General features: G+C 48.0%; 1 protein-coding gene across 2 annotated transcripts in view; it reads left to right on the top strand.

The window, feature by feature from the left end:
• Window positions 1-13,232, top strand: part of MMP23B (matrix metallopeptidase 23B) — a 38,862-nt gene that overhangs the window by 20,902 nt on the left and 4,728 nt on the right. For both annotated transcript variants that reach the window (XM_066606787.1, XM_066606786.1), the window contains exons 5-7: window positions 9,558-9,722; window positions 9,810-9,920; window positions 13,079-13,205. In XM_066606787.1, coding sequence (XP_066462884.1) covers window positions 9,558-9,722; window positions 9,810-9,920; window positions 13,079-13,205 — 403 coding nt within the window. The remainder of the gene's footprint in view (window positions 1-9,557; window positions 9,723-9,809; window positions 9,921-13,078; window positions 13,206-13,232) is intronic.

Here is a 13,232-nt window from a genome sequence, read left to right as displayed (position 1 = left end):
GCGAGATCAGGGACAGTGATCGGATTGTATTGTATTGTCTTTTGCTTCTCGACCTGGGACAAATCCAGTTTGTTCCTTGTTAATTAACGCTGGGATAAGTGGTTTCCAGCGGGACGCCAATAATTTAGCAAATAGTTTAGAGTCTATATTCAGTAAAGAGATAGGGCGATAGTTCTCACAGGATATGTGGTCTTTTCCTGGTTTGGGGATCACTGTAATTATAGCTTGGAGAGCCTGACGTGGGAATGAGCATGAGCCCGAAATGGAAGGATTTTAATAGGAGGAGAGTAAATAGTTGTCCAAAGGTTCTGTAGAATCTGGGGGTAAACCCATGTGGACCTGGGCTTTTTCCTAATTTTAGGTCTTTAATCACTTCCTGCATCTCCGATCCTGTGAAATTTTTTTCTAGACTATCGGACTCATACCCTGGAATGGCTGGAGCAAACTTATTAAGGTAATCCTCTGTGTCTGGGGAGTTCTGCTGGTTTCCTCCCCCCTGGCTCTCTAATATGTTGTAGAGTTCTTGATAGTATGACCTGAAGCAATCTAATATGTCCGCCGTCCTTTGGTGTATACGTCCTTTAGTGGGGGAGGTTAAGGAAGCTATATATGGTGTGGATGTCCTGGGATGGAGAGCCCTGGCCAACCACCGTCCGCATTTGTTTCCATATTTGTAGAACCCGCCTCATCTTTTGTCCCTAGAGCATAATGTATATTGATCTAAAATGGAAAGGATTTTCCTCTGAGTATCTGAGATATCTGCTTTTTGTTCATCTGAGGGGGGCTCTTTTGTTTGAAAGTTCAAGGGTGTCAAGCTTCGTTAGCAATAGTCTCAGACTCTGCACGCGCTCCCGTTTTAGCCTAGCTCCATGGGAAATAAAGATTCCCCTTAGAACACATTTAAGAGCTTCCCATTGGATGGGAGGGGATGTGGAGTCAGATTCATGGACATCAGAATAATCAAGTATCGCCCATCGTATCTCCTCCATACACAGTGTGTCGTTGAGGAGGTTGTCATTGAGGCGCCATGTGTGGTTTGCCCTTTTTTCCGCAAAGCCCTAGAGGGCGCCAAATACCGGAGCGTGGTCAGACCATAGAAAAATCCCAACAGAGCTAGTGGGAGATAGATCTAGGAGGTCTTGAGATACAAACCAGATAGTCTAATCTATTATAGGTGTTATGTGCAAAAGAGTGGTAACTAAAATCCTGTGTTCGGTTGTAAAGTCCGCCATAAGTCAACTAGTTTCAGGGATGCTAGAGCCCTCTTAAATTTTCATGTGAGAAAGAATGAAACCCCAGACCTACCCACTGACGAGTCCATCTCAGGGTCGAAGCAGAGATTGAAGTCTCCTCCAAAAATAATTTGTGAGCCTGCAGCGAATCAGGAGAGAGCACCAAGGATCCGGACACCAAAGGGCACCTACAGATGGTTAGGGAAGTAAGCATTGGCGATTTGTTAATACTCTCTTTCTGAGCAACAATTTAAGGAAAATGTACCGCCCCTCTGGGTCAATCTCAGAAAAAATAATTTGGTGTGGAAGTTGTTTGTGGACAGCAATTGAGACCCCACATGATTTTTTCTCTGGGTGGGTACTATGGTACCATGAATTATAATGTTTAGAAGAGCAGTTGGGGATGTTACTCGTAGAGAAGTGGGTCTCTTGGAACATCACAACCAGGACTTTATTCTTGTGAAGGTGATAGAGAATCTGACCTCTCTTAGCTGGCTTGTTTAGGCCCCTGGTGTTGTGCGAGCAAAAAGTCAGATTATCCATAGGTACCGTCTCGAGTTGTCAGTGGCTGTGAACTGGATGCGGGGGATGGAGGGCGATAGGGAGAGAGGACATGGGACAAGGAGCTGAAAAAGAATAAAAATAGAAAGAAAAAAACAAAAAACAAAGGTAATTAAATAACTGGTTGTTCACCAGGTAACAGACTATGCTACGTGTCTTCCCGCCTAGTTGGGAGCGAAGAAGGAGACAGCAGGGCCGGCGCTCCCCCTTCTCCCCATGAGTGAAGATGTAGACCCAACGAGTCAAAGCTAAATCAGGCCAAAAGCAATGTGCCAATAGGAGGAGTGGCAATCAAACATAGAATACAGACATTGACTGACTAAGGAACAGGAAAACATTCAATCACACTATAGAACAAATGTAACAAGGTTGTGAGACCAGTGAGGTATCTTTTGGATATGTCGGGGCCAATCCAAGAGATCACAAGTCCCCGCTTGATCACACATGGAGGTCAGGAAGTGATTAGTCCCCACATATACTTCAAGCAGAGGAGAAAGAAAAGAAAACTCTCTGAGAGGTAGACAATCTTCAAGTTGGTGTGTTGCGGGATCTGAGTTTATCTCTCTGCCGCTTTGGGCAACCGTATGCTAGTTGTCACTAGGGTCCTGGACCAAAAGAGACGGAATGGACTGCCAGTCAGGAAGTGAGATCATGGGTAGATTAAATGTCCCTAGGAGATTAGGAAGGTCACCCAGGGAGCGGAGGTCGCTGATCTGCCGTCCTTCCAAGCCACCAGCTGAAACAGGTATCTCTAACGGTAGGGGATCTCTTTACACCTCAGAGCATCCAGGAGTGGTTTCAGAGCTTTACGAAGCTGTAGTGTTCTCCTGGCTAGGTCTTGCAGCAGCATGATTGGGGAACCATTGAATGACAAGTGTTCAGTATTTCTATCTCGTTTCAAAATGTCCTCTTTGTCTTTAAAGAAATAAATGCGACAAGTTATGTCACTTAGGTGTTTGGGGTCGAGAGATTTGGGACCCAGGGTCAGATGGATGCGGTCTATCTCTATGGGTTTATGTTGGGGCTTCCGGGTCAAGGAACTGAAGAAGTTTTGGGCCCACTGCTCCAACTGTGCATTTGTGATTTCTTCTGATAGACCCCGTATACGGATGTTGATCCTTCTGTGACTGTTTTCAAGATCATCAATCTGAGATAGGATAGAGGTCAGCTGCGTAGAGTGAGCCGTCAGAACTTATCTATGAGATTCAAGTGTTGATAAGGTTCGCTCCTGAGCCTCCTCGACTGCATTCACTCTGTCCTATTTGCTAAATTTCCTTTTGTATCTGGGTCACAGCCTGCTTATGTGTAGATTCAAGGTGTTGGAAGAGAGAGTCAATTTCAGACCTGGTAGGGAGGGCTTTAGTTTAATATGTGCTTTCCAGTCCCAGTCATTAATCTCGGATATAGCACTTGATGAGGAAGAGCAAGGGGCCCATGAGCTTTTGGTGTTGTGTGCAGGGGAGGAATTCTATGAGGCAGAGCTATCAGTCCCCATGGAGGGGAGGGGCTCTGTTGTAATGTGATTTTCAAGCTGAAATTAAGCAGAATCCCCTCTGCATAAGGCCGCCTGCACACGGGCGGAAATCCCGCGGCGGGATTATCCGCGGGATTTCCGCCACTGAAAGCCTGCATAGGAGTGCATTACAATCCGCACCCCTATGCAGACGGCCGCGGTTTGGCCACGCGAAATGTCGCGCGGCAAACATACCGTGGCATGTCCTATTTCTGTGCGGGGGGCTCGCAGAGCCTCGCACAGAAACGTCACTCACCCGGCCGCCGGCTCCGGTCTGCGCATGCGCCGTCTTCCCGGCCACCGGCACATGAAAGAGCTGGGGCCGCCAGGCGCGGGTGAGTACGGGCTCCTGCCTGCAGGCGCTGGGGTCGAGTCCCGCGGCGAGAGTTCTCGCCGCCGGATCCGACCCGCCCATCTGCAGGCGGCCCAAGGCCGCCTGCACATGGGCGGAAATCCCGCGGCGGTATTTCCCGCGGGATTTCCGCCACTGAAAGTTTGCATAGGAGTGCATTACAATACGCACTCCTATGCAGACGGCCGCGGTTTGGCCACGCGAAATCTCGCGCGGCAAACAAACCGCGGCATGTCCTATTTTTGTGCGGGGCTCGCACTCACCCGGCCGCCGGCTCCGGTCTGCGCATGCGCCGGCTGCGCGGCAGCCGGCACATGAAAGAGCCGGGGCCGCCAGGTGCGGGTGAGTACGCGCTCGTCCCTGTAGGCTCTCGGGTCGGGTCCCGCGGCGAGAATTCTCGCTGCCGGATCCGACCCGCTCGTCTGCAGGCGGCCTAAGACAGTGTGGTTCCTGATTTGAGTTCTGGGGCACCATGAAGTGTAGATTCCTTCCCAGGTGCTATGGTGAATGCCATGTGGGGAGATGCATGCTCCTGCTGCAGCGCCATCTTGGAAGGCAGGGAGGTCACGTCTGCAGTCCCTCCTGATTTCCCCCGGGGTGTTGTATCACCGCCTCTGGACAGATCCCCTCTCTCCATGGGGCAAGACACTTTAGAGGACCCCCCGGGTTCATCTCCTGAGACCCACTGATGTGAGTGTGAGGTGTTAGTGTCCCGCTATCGGGAGGGGGGGGGCACCGTGAGCCCGCTGGCTCCGCTGTCTCAGGGTGAGCCAAATGTCTCTCCTCTTCACCTCCTCCGTGGGATCTGCACTCAGTGGTGCTGCCCAAGGGGTGAGTGACCCGGGTACCTGCCACCCCCAAAGGGCATTGGCTCTCCTGCTCTCCTCCTGTGAGCTCCGTCGGCTCCCGATCCGCCGCCGCTGCCTGCAGGTTCTATCTCTCCTGTCCCCTGGTTCTTAGGCTGGATCTTCCTCTTTCCCATAACGCAGGTAGAAGTTATCCTTGGAGCCAAATAAATGGCCTTTGCTGCTAAATTCTGTTGGGATTAGCAGGAGCTAAGCTGGAATGCGACCTAGCCCGCCATCTACAAGCCACGCCCCGCGTGTAGCTTCTTAGATTGCTGTATGGATTGCATTATGAAATCTGGTGACAAGTCTTCTGATGCCCTACTTGGCCAAAAGTATGTTGATACTTCTAATTATTGGGTTTTATGTCAGTCACAACATTGCTAATGTGTAGATCAAGAATGGCTAAGGGAGACCACTAAAGCTGAATATAGATACGGAAAGGTCACTTTATTAGAGACACTCATCTAGTAACACATGGACCTCCTTTTGGCTTTTGGAACCACAGCAATTCATCATGGTATCCATCTAGAGATATCAGAAGACACAGGATGTACCAAGAAAAAATTCCCCACACTCTTAAGCCACCTCCAGTAGCCTGAGCTTTTAACACCTGACAGGAAGGGTTCACCGATTCATGCTGCTTGCTCCAAATTCTGACCCTCTAATCTGCATGGTGCAACATGAGTCTGGACACATTTGACCAGGCAATATTTTCCATTGCACAGTGATCCAATTTCTGCACTCTTTTGCCTACTGAAGTGTCGCCTTTCTGTTTCTCTTACACAGAAATGACACTGGTGAAGCAGGGTGATGGTACAGATTATTGCAAGGCAGACAGATGGTGACAGACGAAGTCAGCACTTTTTTTAAACTAAACTTTACTGAACTTGTCATGGCAACATCGTGGTCTCGCACAAAGTAGGTGCCAGAGTACATCACCAATTTAGGAGCACCACATCACTGTGGGCTGAATGCTCCATAGGTGGAAGAACACGTCTGAAATAATCTTATCTTGATGCATAAAACCAATACTCAAATTGCCTTATCCCCCATCACATTGTCATTTATATATTAACCCTCGTTACATGTTTGACGTTTATCAATCATATGTAATGTGTTAAACATCCTCTCATAATAAAGTATCACAATCCCCAATGAACTACAGCCCCCCTCAGGGAGGTACTCCCCTAGAACGTACTTGTCCGTCATAGTCTCTCAGTGAGTGGACACTAAACAGTCATCGGACCTGCTTCCTAAGGGACTGAATTCCCTCTGGGGAGACTCTCTATCCTTCCACGCTGCTTGTCCCCTTCTGCCCCCTCCTGGTTATCATGGCACTTTTGGTGGATTTTGGCCCCCAAATCATCAGGGCCCCTTCTTGCCTATTGTGCTGCTCCCCAGTTTGGGGACAGCGCCGTTCCTGCCACTTTCCTTCAGTAGTGGCCTGCCTCTGGCACTTCTCTCCTGTCTCTTCGACAATTGCTGGGCTCTCCATGTGCCACTAAGAGCTGTGACGCAACTCTATTTTCTTTTACAGTCCGCCTGCAGGGTCTAATAAGTTTGAGGACCAGGTGTGGGGTGGGTTTAGCCCTGCATCAACCCCTATCCAGGAGGCTGCTCTACATTGGGTGACGTGCTGGTCATGTTACTGCGGTACAGGGAGGCGTGAAGCCACCTCCCTCTATACAGTCACACTGTACAGCGCTTCTCCTTCCATTCAGCTGTAACACCTGGATGGTGGAGGGTGACTTCACCTGGCGCTCTCCTGTGCCTCTTTCCTTAGTGCTGCCCCCCCCCCCCCCCCCCACACACACACACACACACACACACACTCACACTCCCAGCTGCTGTGCCAACGGAGTAGCATAAATATACAAGATATATTTAAGAACACATAAGTGCAAATAATACCAGTATGAGTGTGTGAATATTACCAAAGGAACTGAGTTAATGCAAACCGCATTAGGCCACTTTAAAGGGAAAGGCAATTTTTTTTATTTACGAACAGTAAAAGAGCAACGGTGTATGAGAAACAGTCTTAACTAAGGATAAGCGAGTATACTCGCTAAGGCACTACTCGTCCAAGTAATGTGCCTTAGACGAGTAACTTCCTGCTCGTCCATAAAGATTCAGGGACCGCTGACAGGTGAGTCGCGGCGGGGAGCAGGGGAAAGCGGGCGGGAGAGAGGGAGAGAAAGATTTCCCCTCCGTTCCTCCCCACTCTCCCCCGCCGCTCCCCGCTCCGCGGCGGCCCCCGAATCTTTAAGGACGGGCGGGGAGATACTCGTTTAAGGCACATTACTCGAATGAGTAGTGCCTTAGCGAGTATACTCGCTCATCCTTAGTCTTAACATTACTTTGCAAAGGTTTGTTCGATATCAAAGAAAAGTATAGTTCACACGTTGCAATATACTGTTTCCTGAGAAAGGTTAACACCTGCCTGCTAACAGTATAATAAGCAGTACTCAGCGTCCTTATTTCTAAAGCTGGTTTTGAAGTACAGCGTTTGGTCTCTGTCCGTGACCTGTGAGCAATATCCTTTCAAGTAATAGTTGCTTCAGCATCAATATGTGTAATATAGCAGGCCTGTTACACGGACTCAGTCCCTATGAGTGTGCACATCCTTTTTAGTTAGCTGGAGGTCGACCTCACTTACTGTTATTTCCTTGCACTGATAAACTCTGTGGATGATCTCTAGCAACATTATCCAGTGCAGGGCATCGCTCACCCCCCTACAATGGAACTGGTCGTCTGCTGTTGTAGTGCATTGTGCACCATCTATTCATTAGAGCGATTTTTACATCTTCCCGACGCCTTTTGTTGATGAGTTTTTACATCCACAGGATCCCATTTTGCTGGATGTTTTCTTTGATTACACCGTTCTCAGTATACTATCCACACCATTGCATGAGAAAACCTAACAAGGTTGGCAGTGAAATCCTGGCCCCGGCTAGTCTAGGACCGATGATTAGGCTTTGTTGGAAGTCACTCAACTTGCTCAATTATCCCATCTAATGTAATGGGATAATCACACTTAAACTGATCCACAAAAAAACTTGTAACTTGATTGTATGCTTCGCTCCGGTGTCTTATGTCTAATTTCCATACAGGAAGCTGCAATCGGGAAAGGGCCGGTGTCCCTAATAAAGCAGCCATTTAGTGTATGTTAGATAGTTGTCAGCAGATTCCACCAATATCAACAGAATTGGATGATAATTTATAATTTCCCTATGTCGGCTGTTGGAGGAAACTAGGATCGGTCATGTTGTTATATCACCTTATTTCAAGTGCAAGTACAATTATTTGCCGCATGAGAGCTCTAAATAAAGTGAAAGAAGCCCCAGTTATTACTAATATATCTATAAAGAAAAGGTGTTGCTTAGTTTAGGATGAATTGGAATACTGTGAACCAGTCTTCATCAAATTAATATCAAAGTCCAACGTGCTTGTGGCAAAGACATTTCAAAGTCTACTGGCAAGGATCATCAGAAGGTTGGAGGCCATTGAAGGAGGACATGGAGAACCAGCTCCATATGAATGTTGAGGCGATGCGCACCACATTACAGATTTGTACACCGCCTAAGTTAGATAAGAGTCGTGAATGCTGGGGTCTTTTCGATCCTATGGGCTCCTCTATCAGAAGCTTTGACCTAGATGAGTACCATCGAATATCATATTCATTCTAAAAGAGGTTCATAGAGAAACTGTTATGATAAGTAGAACCTTACTAGGACTTGAGGACCTTGGAGGAATCACCAAATGTGGACTTGATAAGAAATTTAGGGTAGTGGCATTGTCTAGGGCAGTGATGGTAAACCTTTTAGAGACCGAGTGCCCAAACTGCAACCCAAAACCCACCCTTTTATTGCAAGGGCCAACATGTCAGGGGGCGGGGCTTATCACGATGTATGATTTTTACCCCCGTAGTTCTTAAAAGGACAAGGCTGTTTCAAAATATACAGCGTGCAGATTTTGACTTCTTTTGGATGCGGAAATGCTGTGGAATTTGCCACAGAAATTTCCGCTGAGGACATTCTGCAGCATTTCCACCTCGTGTAAACATATCCCAGCAGTGATACTGACCCCCCCAGAGCTGCCCCAGCAGTAAGGGTGACCCCCCCCCCCCCCCCAGAGCAGCCCCAGTGCTAATAGTGACCCACCCCAGAGCGGCTTTAGTGATTATAGTGACCCCGCACAGCGGCCCCAGTGGTAATAGTGACACCGCACCGTGGCCCCAGTCGTAATAGTGACATCCCACAGTAGCCCCCCAGTAGTAATCGTAACACCACACAGTGGTCTCAGTGGTAATAGTGACATCCCACAGTGGCCCCAGTAGTAATAGTGACATCCCACAGCAGCCCCCAGTAGTAATAGTGACATCCCACAGCAGCCCCCAGTAGTAATAGTGTCACCTCACAGCGTCCCCAGTAGTAATAGTGACATCCCACAGCAGCCCCCAGTAGTAATAGTGTCACCTCACAGCGTCCCCAGTAGTAATAGTGACATCCCACAGTGGCCCCCAGTAGTAATAGCGACATCACATGGTGGCCCCTGTAGTAATAGCGCCCCCCTCTGAGACCCAAATTTCCCCCTCTTCCCCCCCCCCCTCCTCTGCTTGGCGCTGTGGCTGCCACTGGTCCTAGGAGCACAATGTGACGTGCTGCCAGACACCTTCTCCCCTCCCCTCGCAGAACCAAGTAGGAGACGTCAGAGGAGGGGGGAGGAGGATCCCGGCTGCACACTGACATCACAGTGTGCTCCGGGATCAGCGCCTCTAGCAGCGCTGCTGAGTAAATAGCAGCAGGGGAGCTGCGGCACCCCTGCCAGTATTTACTAATGTGGGGAGTGGCAGACGGGAAGGCTCTGAGTGCCGCCTCTGGCACGCGTGCCATAGGTTCGCCACCACTGGTCTAGGGTAATAAGCTGCATGCTAAAAATCTGAGTGTCCGGTTTTGGATAAAAATATCCTTGCCTACAACACTTGAATGTATTTGTACTAAATATTTTGTAACAGTTAGAAGTTTTCTAATTGCCAATTCTTCTCTTTGTAGGGGTTTGGCTCACAGACCTGGTCCATGTAGCTGCTCATGAAATCGGCCATGCCCTGGGATTGATGCATTCTCTCAACAATAACGCCCTGATGCATATTAATGCCACATTGACTGGGAAAAAAGTAATCTCCCAAGATGACATGTGGGGAATCTACAGTCTGTATGGTGGGTCCAAGTTGTACAAGTTCCACACATACGATCGCTATTAAATAGATTGGGTTATTCTGGGTATTTTTTTTTTTTACCTTGCAGGGTGCAGAGACCGATACTTGGTGTGTTCCAGCTGGGCACATAAAGGTTACTGTGACTCTAGGAGGAAGCCTATGAAGAAGTATTGTCCATACAGCTGTGACTTCTGCTACGGTATGTATTCCAATGTGATTGCATTTCTCATAGATTGTCAATATGTTCTAAAATTCCCCTTAATGGTTGACAGCCAATGCAAAGCTGATCATGGAACAGAGTCCACCCGGTTCTTGACACTAGTGGTGGTTCAGCTGGACCTGTATGAATCTGAGTTTCATGAGATGTCTGATTAATAAGTCATACAATAACAATAACATTATTAATCCTTGGAAAACATGGAAAGCTCAATAAATTAAAATATGCTCATTGACAAAAAAAAAATATTGCACCGAGAAGTTGTTGGCATCAAATGAAAAAAAACCCAAAAAAACTGCAATTAATAGGAAGCTCTAGTATTCTGGGGGGCCACCTTTCGCCTAGATACATGATGAGATACAGTCTGGCATGGAGGCATACAGGATCCTTGTTATCCTACGGTATATTCGCCCAGATGCAACTGGGCCTCTAGATCCGGCACACTCATAGGCTGCTGATGCTGGTGTCCTGGCGGGTCTCATACGGGTCATCATCAATAAATCTGCCACCTGGCAGAGGCATTCCTAGGAAACCCTTGCTGTGTTTGGGTGAGCATCATCATACTGAAATATGCCCGTTGGGATGAGATGCAATACACATGGCCACAGAATTTCTATCACATATCGCTGAGCTGTTAGTGTCCCCCTCGTATCACTACTAGGGGTGACCGACTGTCGTATGCGATGGTCCCGTAGAACATCACACCAGCAGTAGGGGTAGTGTGTTGCTCCACAGTAAAAGCAAGATTGACAAGATCACAATGAGGTCTCCATACTTTAGGCCCAATGTCCACGGGGAAAATAGATTTATTAAATCCGTGTGGGTCTTTCACATGAGTGATCGGTGCCCACAGGGAATCATTGGGCGCCCGCAGGTAATTTAATACCTGCAGATGTCATTTTTTTCCCTGGCGTGCGGATCGCACTCGCGGGAAAACAGTTCCATTTTTGTGCGTTTCTCCCGCACGGACGGCTGCTGCGGCTTCCATCGAAGCTGTCCGGATCCGCGGCACGTCTGCAGCTGTCACTGCATCTGTGTGGCGGACCGTGAGAAAGGACAGCACACCGCCGGCGTCCCGAGCGCATCTGCCATACAGAGGAAAAAAAACAAAACAACTTGCACGGAGGAAAGCCCCGCAGCGTCCGGACAGGTGAGTATTATGTGTTTTCTGGCCTCATGTCTGCAAGCCGGGTGGAATCCGCTGCAGGATTCTGCACAGGTCAACTACGTGGGTCCGTGGACATGGGGCCTTAACATGACGGTTATTGGCTCCCAAACAAAACCTGGATTTGTCTCTAAAGATGATACGGTTCCAATCTGTAGCAGTCCAGGTTTCGTTCTAAGACTATTGCAATCAAAGGAGACTGTGTCAGGGTATTAACGACAGGACAAATAATGGGTGCTAAGTGCCTGGAAATGTTCCGTGCAGAGACAGTGTTCAGTAATGAAGTTTCCCCGTGTCTGGATGATGGATAATGAAACTGTTGGATCTGCTCTTGTTTGTCGGTGGGTCAAATGATCCTCTCTACCGGTGGTCTGACTGGGCCTTACAGAGCACTGCTCCCAACAGCTTGGTCATTATGGCCCAGATGGTGGGCAATTTATCAAAACGACCATCCCACTTCTCTCATTTGAATGCTGAGTCCCCTCTCAAAGTCTGTTAACTGGGCAAAATGTCATTGAGTGTGTTGTAGAGTCTAGCGGTCAACGATCTCTCAACAGGAGGTGTACTACACGAAAGTAGCCTCTGAGAGCCTTTTTATAGGGCAACAGGGCAGCACTTTTACAGCGTCTGGTGACAAAACCCAGTATCTCATCAGTCCACTACTGCAAGCCTTTACACATTTGCCCGGGACATAATTGCATGCAGAGTTATGCAGCAATCCGACATTTCTATCTGGGTGAAATTTTTTGTCAATAAGTGTATATTTATATGTTAATTAACTTTGCTAAAAATGAGGGAGCAGCCACTCCCCTCTATATGAAGAGGCAGTGTGAGTGGCTGTCTCATCGGTGTCCCGCACAGGTGTAATTCGCTCCCCCATTTGGTAGTCAGCTACCTGCATGGTGAGAGGAGGATGCATCTATATGCACTCCTCACTCAGTAAGTAATGGCCGTTTTCTGCGATTGTTTTTAATTTTTTTTATATTTCCCCTTCTGTGATGCATTGAAATGAGATTGAGTGTAACTACTGTGGGAGAGTCAGCTCAGGTAGAGCGCGGGGTTGCAATGTGAGCGGCAGTCAGAGACCACAACAGCATATAAAGTCCATACAGGCTTGGCCTTTGTTTATTAGAAAGGGTAAAAATAAACAAAATACAGCCTTAACTTCAGGCATAAAACAAAATCCTGCTTATCCAGCACTTTCTATATAGAGTCCGTCCCTGACTATACGGAAGGCTCGCTGCAGCCGCACGAAAACCACACGCTTGTGCAAAAGTCCAGTTTGTCCCTTGGTAAGGGATAAGGCGTCTCACGAGACCAGCAGCTTGCAGCATCGAGCTGCACCTGGCCTCACTCTACCGCCTTGCAGACTTTTATGGACTGGGTTAACTACCCAGCCTCTACACCTGGGAAGCTTGCCTCCCCTTAATAAGACCTGGAGTGGAAGGGGTGGAATGGTCAGCCCCACTACCAAGCCTGCCATCCATTCCAAAGAAAAACCAGGCCCAAACATGTTTTATAAAACATCTCCAGCAACTACTCTTGCTAGGGATCATTATGCATCCTGGTTTTTCCCCTTGTCCCATACAGTGAGACACGAACTCCCTTCATATCCACTGGGCGTAACATCTGAATTGAGGGGGAACATACTGACCGTGCACCATTAACCCCTTCAGTGTCTCACACTACAAAGTCGAGGTCGGACAGTTTTACACTTGTGGGATGTTTAGGCTGTGGTCCACAATATATGAAGTATCACTGCTTAAAAACCTTCAGGTGTGAACGAAGTAAAACTTAAGGGTGCACATCAACAGAAGAGTGGAAAAGTAATTCCTTTTTACGCTTGTTCTAAACCTCGAGCAAAGAGCATACATTGTATCCAGAATGAAGAACGTAATGATAATGATTACTGCTATTAACCAACTTGCGCTGTAGATATGGGTACCTGACAGCACTTCATCATTGTACACTTTAGACTTTCCATTCCCAACCCGGATGCCAACACCGATACCACCCAGAACCAAAGTGCGGATGGTTCCAGAAGGCAGAAATGTAACCTTCACCTGTGGAAAAAAGATTATCCATAAGAAAGGCAAAGTATAGTAAGTATATTATATAAATACAGCTGA

This window comes from Eleutherodactylus coqui, chromosome 6, assembly GCF_035609145.1.
Source record: "Eleutherodactylus coqui strain aEleCoq1 chromosome 6, aEleCoq1.hap1, whole genome shotgun sequence".
NCBI classification, from domain to species: Eukaryota; Metazoa; Chordata; class Amphibia; order Anura; family Eleutherodactylidae; genus Eleutherodactylus; species Eleutherodactylus coqui.
This window is presented reverse-complemented; position numbering and strand designations above follow the sequence as displayed.